This window comes from Cebus imitator, unplaced genomic scaffold (assembly GCF_001604975.1).
Source record: "Cebus imitator isolate Cc_AM_T3 unplaced genomic scaffold, Cebus_imitator-1.0 Scaffold156, whole genome shotgun sequence".
Lineage (NCBI taxonomy): Eukaryota > Metazoa > Chordata > Mammalia > Primates > Cebidae > Cebus > Cebus imitator.
In genome coordinates this window covers 279,336-287,830 of record NW_016107471.1, presented here as the reverse complement: position 1 = coordinate 287,830, position 8,495 = coordinate 279,336, and the positions used below count along the sequence as shown (strand labels likewise).

General features: G+C 32.6%; 1 protein-coding gene across 13 annotated transcripts in view; it reads left to right on the top strand.

The window, feature by feature from the left end:
- The window catches only part of PPP1R12A (protein phosphatase 1 regulatory subunit 12A), a 158,904-nt gene that overhangs the window by 117,921 nt on the left and 32,488 nt on the right, over nucleotides 1-8,495 (top strand). For 4 of the 13 annotated variants that reach the window (XM_017543461.2, XM_017543462.2, XM_037743834.1 and 1 more), the window contains exons 10-15: nucleotides 2,402-2,518; nucleotides 2,890-3,105; nucleotides 4,276-4,370; nucleotides 5,056-5,160; nucleotides 6,067-6,234; nucleotides 6,635-6,811. In XM_017543461.2, the coding sequence (XP_017398950.1) occupies nucleotides 2,402-2,518; nucleotides 2,890-3,105; nucleotides 4,276-4,370; nucleotides 5,056-5,160; nucleotides 6,067-6,234; nucleotides 6,635-6,811 (878 nt within the window). The remainder of the gene's footprint in view (nucleotides 1-2,401; nucleotides 2,519-2,889; nucleotides 3,106-4,275; nucleotides 4,371-5,055; nucleotides 5,161-6,066; nucleotides 6,235-6,634; nucleotides 6,812-8,495) is intronic. The other 9 variants (XM_017543465.2, XM_037743835.1, XM_017543468.2 and 6 more) reach the window with 7 other exon arrangements.

Sequence of the window (8,495 nt, the reverse complement as noted above, 5' to 3'; positions counted from 1 at the left end):
AAAAAAAAAAAAAAAAAAAAAAAAAAAAAAAAAAAAAAAAAAAAAAAAAAAAAAAAAAAAAAAGAATATGAACTAGGGAAGTGGCTGTTGGCTTATGTAGGAGAGGGGGAGATTTAGAGACTTGACCCATAATTTATGGATGGAGGAAAATGACAAAGAAGGTCTAACATAATTGTGAAGTTTCAGACATAGGAAATTGAAGAGATAAGCTTAGTTCCATTAACAGAAATAGGGAACTGAAGAAGAGATGGTTTGGAAGTAAAGATGTTTTATTTTAGACATAGTGAGTTTCAAGTTTTCAGTTATAGTTCTAGATTGTACACTTTACAGGTAAATAAAAAATTAGGACTGGAAATGTAGGAGACTAGACTGGAGAATAACACATTTGAGAATAAGCTAACTACAATTAATATTTAGCCTGAAGAAGTAAAGATCCTCCGCCTAACCCCCAGGAAAAGAAAGTTGAAAGAATATGAGAGATTCGAGAGCAGACTCTGGAAGGGCTACGAGAGCAGACTCTGGAAGGGCTAGCACTAGCACAAGGAAAGTTGTGCCGTACACACACACACACACACACACACACACACACACACACACCAGTCAAGAAAAGGAGTGGTCAGAGTCCAAAGAAAAAGAAGGTCAAAGTCCAAAGAAAAAGAAGGTCAAGATGGCGTCTAGTTAAAAAAGCCAAAGAAGAGAGTTTCATGGAGGAGGTATAGCTCAGTACTTCAGGAAGGTTTATTTATGTACCAGGTAAAATTAAAAGGAGCCTTTAGACATATAAAGCAGTACTTCAATCCAAATTCATTTTGGGCAGAGTGGAAGTGTATCAGCCATTACAGTATAATAACGAATGCCCATTTCAAAATTGATAGTACTGCCTCGTTTTTCTCAACTCTGAAATTCAGTAATAGTAGTATTTCATTGAGTGGTTATAAAGTTGAAACAGGATAACCCATGTGAAGTTCTTAGCTGAGGGTCACACACTAGTAAATACTTGTTAATTGTTAGCTTCATTCATTAACAGTGTATGTTATCTGATCTCTGGCCATTTTATCATAGGAGAAAACATTTGTTTCAAGGCTGTTTGTTTTTGAGGAGGTGGGAGACCTAATGTGGGTGTTGGCACCTGGCCCACTACCTGTTTTTGTGTAGCAAGGAATGGTTTTAACAGGTTGGAGAAAAAAAATCAAATAATTTTCATTGTCCCTAAAGTTTTATTGGGTTCAGCCACACTCATTAATTTGTATATTAATATTATCTGTGAGCCACAAAGCCTAACATTTATAGTCTAGCCCTGTCTCACAAATCAATAAGGAGTTGTCTTAATACCTATCATATTGCACAAAATATTAGAGTTCCCAAATTTTCTTGATTATTGGAGCCCATAGTGTTTGGTAGGTTTTTTTCAGAGTGCCACTGGTGAAAAGAAATACCTGTTTCCTCATGAAGTAGTTTGGTGCAAATGTGATCAAAATGGCAGTTTGTGCAGTGTCTATAAGATGTCACTGTGCTTCTCTTAAGACTTTAAAATATTCTTCAGAGCCCCTGTGATTTTGTTGTGATACCCTGGAGCACTTTGGTGCACGTTTTAGGAACTGAGGAATGCTTAGACCTTATTGATAGGAATTCATTACTGGAAGTACCAGAAGTGTATCTTATAACAGTTTTATCCATGAAGCGGCCCTTAAGCATCACCATGGGAGCTTAACAAGCTCTATTAACCTGCTAATTATAGTAAATGTTGGCAGTAGATATGAAAGAAAGGATTTTTTTTAACAACTATTAATACCCTATTAATACCTTGTAGCAACTAGTTAGTTGCTATATTCACCAATCTCTAGTTAACTGTGGTTGAATATATAAATTCTAGAAGTGAAGTTGATGAAGTGAACTATGCATTTTTAGGGTTGTTGGAAAGCCCTAAAAATAGCATAAATATTTGTACATAAAATTAGTTTTTATTATCGTTGAAATATTTAATGTTTGGTGGGGAAATTGGTAAATTTAAGGCTGTGATGTTAAAAATATTAAGTATTATAATTAGAAAATATCAGTTACTAGTTTTTGTTGATTGTGTTGGATATAAAATTTTTAACCAGATTATATGAATGGATTAAAAACAAAAAGTGCAGTAGTTTGTTCACTCACATTCTATATTGTCTACTCTGTATGCCTTTAATTGCTTTAGAAGTTTATTAGATTTTTTTCAGATTATCTCATGCTAAAGCTAGAACTTGTTCCACTGACTTTTAAAGATTGGATCATTATCCTATTATTGGGCTTTAATTTACAAAATTATTTTTAAATGAAGAAAATATTTTTTGCTTATAACTTCCCTTTTCTGTTTTCATGCTTTCAATCTTTATCTCTTTACCTGTCTTATTTTAATTGGCTTTAGTATGATTTCATTGCTCCTATCATGCCTGTGGTGGAATCAGTAGATCCTGCATCATGGAGGCAGGGCTTGCGCAAAACTGGCATTGTTCTTGTGCCCAATAAGGGTGAAAAATCTATGGTGAGGCATTTCTATGTGCAAGAATTTATATTAGGTTACAACATAACATTGGTTCCAAAGATGCATGGTTTTAAGTCCTTATGGTGTGCTCATTTCTGTTTTCTGTATTTGCATCATAATTTTTTGTGTGATATAAAGTGTGTAGTGTGTTTTCTTAAGTCTAACCCCTGGGAAGGTGGTCTATTTCTTTAAAATGTTTAGATCTTTACATTATTTACTAAGACATTAACCTATTTAGTAAAAATGTTTTATCATGAAACTGTGAACCATAATTTTAAATATATTATCTGTAAACTTATTGTTTCCAATTTAAGGACTGATCAGTTTTGAAAATTCTTTTTTCTTTTCCTTAAAAAATAAAATAAACACAGTTTCCAACTACAGCTACAAAAATTTCTCCCAAAGAAGAAGAGAGAAAAGATGAGTCTCCTGCAACTTGGAGGTTAGGTCTTAGAAAGACCGGCAGTTACGGTGCACTTGCTGAAATCACAGCATCAAAAGAGGGTCAAAAAGAAAAAGATACTGCAGGTGTTACACGTTCAGCTTCAAGTCCCAGACTTTCTTCGTCTTTGGATAATAAAGAAAAGGTAATCTATTTCACAGTCTCGTTTCTATGAAAACTCAAATCTGGGAGAGTTTCTGCTAGTGATCTTTAGATCTAGGTATCAAGTTAATACCTTAATGAATTATATAAGACAAGTACAATTTATACAGTATTATAAGTACTGGAAAGATCAGATGTATTTGCCTAAAACATAAATTAGGGGACTATAGTCAGTTAAAGGAATCTATTATCTTACTTGAGAGTTTATGATAGAACTGTATTAAGGAGCAGGATTATTTATTATGATTCAAGAAATTTTCTGAAGTTTAAAAAATATAGAAATACATTTATTCTAGAATGTTAGTGTACTCATACGTTATATTTGTTCAGTATCTGCAAAAAATAGCAAATATTTTATCTACCGTATTACAAGCAACTTTGTCTTAATGAGTAAATTTAATAACATAGATTTTGAGCGTTAGTATTAATATTGCATTATATAAAATGTATCACAGTTTATTCAATACTATTTTTTATTTCTACAGCATTTTCAGTGCTTGGACTATTTTTTGCCGTACAGTTTTCTTTCTCTACTTAGAAATGTTTCCTTGTATCAGAAATTCAGATCAAGTTTCTCAACAAGTAATTCTAGTATTTTTGCTTTTTAATCAATTTATTGTGCAATTAGTTTCCAGTATTTTCTGCCCACATACTAAGAATGAATCAGAGTGTCATTTGTCTCTATACACTCTCAGCCATATTTGGGTAAACATAAATAATATTTGTTTTGACTATTTTGATGTATTTGAGAGCATTGATTATATAGGTTCTGAGTAACTTGTGTAAGTACTTGAGACTTCTCAGTGACCATATTTGAAACTTTATTTCTCTGGAAAAAATAAAGGTATTTCTGTTTATGACACAGTATTACTTTAATCTGTTATAGAAGTTTTAGAAAAAGTCATTAAAATATGGAGGAATTTTTTTCCTTTCTTATGTTAAAATATCATCTAATTCCAGGCTAAAATAGAAAACAACTTTGAACAGGCTGATTATTGATTGTCATTCATTTTAAAGTTTAGCTAGGAATTGTTGAAATACTGTAAACTATGATAGCTATGTAATTATACGTTATTGAATAACCTTAATACTTTTAGCATTGCCTATAATCAGTACACAATTAATTTTTACTCATTTTTTTTCCGTTTTGTAGGAGAAAGATAGTAAAGGAACTAGGCTTGCATATGTTGCACCTACAATACCAAGACGACTAGCCAGTACATCTGACATTGAAGAGAAAGAAAACAGGTGACTTTATTTTGATTTCCTTTATGCATTCACTATAAAATATTTATTATCTAGCATGGTGCAGGCTTGGTACGTTTATGAAATAGCAAAGAATATGTGGCTGGAACAGAGTGAGGGGAAAGTGGAAGGAGATGGGGTCACAAACTAGTACAAGTTCTCTAAATATTTGGAACATTTAGGAAAGGGGAAAGAAAAAGGGAAGAAACGCCCTTAATAATTGTCAATATTTTCGTTTGTTTCTTCCTATTTTACAGCTTACAGAATTTGAGAACTTTTTAATGTAATTGTAATCATGTTATAATATCCAGTTTTGTGATTTTTCCCCCAAGATCTCATAAGCGATCTTATATGTTAATATATATTTTTAATAAGCATTGTTTTTTATTGGCACATAATATACAGTAAAGTAGATCTTCTGAGGTTAAAGTAGGCATCTCCCCTACTTTGTATTTTGTGATCAAAAAGTATATTTCTGTAAATAACTGAATTTTCCCCCTAAATATAGGGGGAAAATTATACCTTAGATCTTAGTACTGAAATTACTTTATCTTCTTGATAAATATTCCTAAGTGTCTATTCAATGGATTTTACTGGTTTCAACTTATACTAGTATTTACTAGTGTACAGCTTTCTTAATCTTGTTATAAAGTTATCTACCAGAATCTGAAGGGTATTCTTTTAACAGAGATTCTTCAAGTTTGCGAACAAGTAGTTCATATACAAGGAGAAAATGGGAAGATGATCTTAAAAAAAATAGCTCAATTAATGAAGGATCAACCTATCATAAAAGGTAATATTATTCTTAAGTGATTTTTATATATTCATTTATAAAAATATGAGGCAATTTGGAGCCCTCAATTTAACATCATTTTAAACAAATAAGTGTTTTTATTTAATGTTATAGGCTTTTGTTATTTGAATAAAACTTACTCTGAACACAGAATATATATTTAAAGATGGGTGATAACTTATTCTTGTGCCCTTCTTTTATATAATTAAGCTTTAAATATTATGAAATATTTTTTAGACTGTTACATATTTAAAAAAGGAACTCCTTTAGAAGGAACTCATTGTCTAGAACAACTTAAGCAGGCCAGTGTCTTAATTGATCTAGTTGTCATTGTTGATCTGGAAAGATTTGGCTTGCCCTAGAACTTAGAGCTATGGAAGTGCTTTCAGTTGGAATGTTCATAATATCATATTGAAGAGGGAAAAAAAGCCCTATAGACAATTTCTTTACTAAAAGCAACCAAAAAGACAAATAAGATGTGAACAAGTATCATGTAGGCATTGGTCACTTCCTAGGTGTCTGACCCATTGCTAAAATAATTTTCTTCAAAAAATGTCAACATCTTGTTTTCCCTGGGTAAAACAAAACCAAAGTGTGTTTTTCAGGGTCAGCCTGGCATGACCATATGGTGTGGAATAGTTTCAGAAATGTGAAATATCAGATCATCTTTGAGTCTTGTTGAGAATGTTGGGAGGAGGCACTAAAATGATACACTACCAAATTAGTGAAATCATCTAAACTCTAGCAAGTTGTAGATGCAACTGTTGGTGCTGGAGCTGGTGGTGTATTTAGGAACACAGTTTTTAAAGATTTTTTTTCTAGCCTTGTACTTTGTATAATGTATAGACATTAATTATAGAACACACATACAGACACATCCTATATAGATATGACTCTTTTGTTTAGTTGCTCCTTTGGTAGAAGACAAGATGATTTGATTAGTTCTAGTGTTCCAAGCACCACATCAACACCAACAGTTACCTCTGCAGCTGGGCTTCAGAAAAGCCTGCTTTCCAGCACAAGCACTACTACAAAGATTACAACCGGTTCTTCCTCAGCAGGCACACAAAGCAGGTAAGTCACAGATATATTTTGTGCTCAGGTCTACTGTGTGCTTATGTATGTGCATGCATTTTTGTTTAGAAGATTGTGGGGCTCTGGATTTTTTCATTTATCTTGTTAAATTTATTTATAAACAAAAATTGGTTCCAAAATGAGGCAATTATGCATGACTGGGGGAAAATTTATGTTCCTGAACTATGAACTTACCTTGAATTAGACTGCTTAAAATGTAAATTTCTCTCTTTGACAATTCTGGGTGAGCTTTTTGGTTCATAATTTAAGGATGTCTCACCTTGCGTTTAAAAAAAAAAATCCATCCCTGTAGTCATGTGTTTTCAGCTGCTAGAAAGTGCTTTCATTGTTTAGCTGTTTTCCTTTTCTCTTTTTTGTGTTGCTGCTTATGATGTTATAGTACCTCAAATCGTTTGTGGGCTGAGGATAGTACTGAAAAAGAAAAGGACAGTGTTCCTACATCAGTGACCATTCCTGTTGCTCCAACTGTTGTAAATGCTGCAGCTTCTACCACAACCCTGACTACAACTACTGCTGGCACTGTCTCCTCCACAACAGAGGTCAGGGAGAGACGCAGGTGTGTAAAGGTCCTAACAGTACTGCTGATATATCTTGCCCAGTGATCAAAGTTGTTTATTGTTTTAAAAAAAAGTCTTGTGAGGTTGATGATCATCTCTCCAGTAGACCAATCAGTGAAATACCCTCTCAGCTCAGAACTATGTAAATTGACACAACTAGCAATTATTTGTATTTAGGCTTGTGACCTACCTCTGACAGAAGTAATGTTTTTATTTAAAGCCAGTGAGCAAGACCGTTGTTTTCTTACTTAAACATTTTAAGTTTCTAAAGTTGTTTTATTTCAAAAAAAATTTTTTTGATGAAGAACTGAATACATACAACACACTTAGGGAAAATTAGATGCAACATGACAAAAACAAGTTTTATTATTTTTCTCATTGTTTCCTCTCATTATTAAGAAATTTGAAGGATGTTGAACTGTTTTGTACCTGTTGATTTTGAGAATTTCATCTGAAGATTCTCTTGGTAAGGCTTCTGTGCATAAGTGTAAGCCAAGTAATTTTAAGTATGTTGAATACATTCATTTAGTTTTTTTATCTTTGATACGTAGAAAGCACTTATTTAGATTTTTTTCAAAGAGTCTAAATTTATTTGTGTGCTTAAATGTTTTTAAAACATTGCTCAGTTCTTTCTGTTGCCACCTATTTGCATGGAATCATAGATGTGCAAAGGAGCTTACTATCTTTTGGGATTTCCTTGCTTTACAGAAGGAAACTGAGACCCGGAGATAATACGTGACTATTTTACTTTTGTATAGTTTTTGAGTGTGAGGGCTGAGGCCAGCCCCAAGATTGCAGGAAAAGTAGTTCAGTTCTTTCTGCTATATTATGCATAGTCCCTAGATTTTTTTTTTTCCTTTTGAAAAAAGAAACTCAAGAAACCAAATGTATTCTCTATTTTTATATTTTATTCTTGCAAAATTAAGTTAACCAATATAACTAATTTTTTTTAACTAAAATACTGACCAGATTAACTTTATTTCTGTCAATAGTAATCATATACAGAGTTCTTTTTCTCTCGTGCATAGTGAAGTGCCTGGCTTGTAGCAGTAATGGCCTCACAGTAATATTTGTGTTTAAATATATGAAAAGTAGTGTTATTTTTTTTCTAGCATCGCAACTTTAATTTTTGTCTATATTTAGGGTTTGTTTCTATTTTTATGGTGAAATTTAGTGGTACCTTTTAATGCCACTGCAAGTGGTTACTATTTTGTGATTTGAGTACCAGTGTAGGTCATATTTTAATTATTCTTCACTTTTTTCCTTTACATTTTAAGTCCATTTTAGGTTGTCATAGTGCTCTCAATAAGACCATAGAGCCAACAGAAATTAGTATCCATCATTTAATCAAACTTAAGGAAATAAGTTTGAGAACTTTGCTTTTTTGGGGGGTGGGGTTGGGGTTGTTGAGAGGAAGAAGGGTCAGAAGTTCTTGGTTTCTTACTCAAAAAAAGAGGCAGAGTCTCGCTAGAATCTTTTCTGTCTCTTAGGATTCAGTGTTTTTGAAAATTTCTCCAGTGAGTAAACCTAATAAATGTCTCCCTTGAATCATCAGTTGTTTCAGAACAAATTATGATTCTTAACCCAACAGATTGTTTATTCTGCTGAAGAGAATTGAGTTTTGACTTTTAGAATTAGTCCTAATTAGTTTTGTTGGAAGACATTGAAGATTGAAAATTAAAC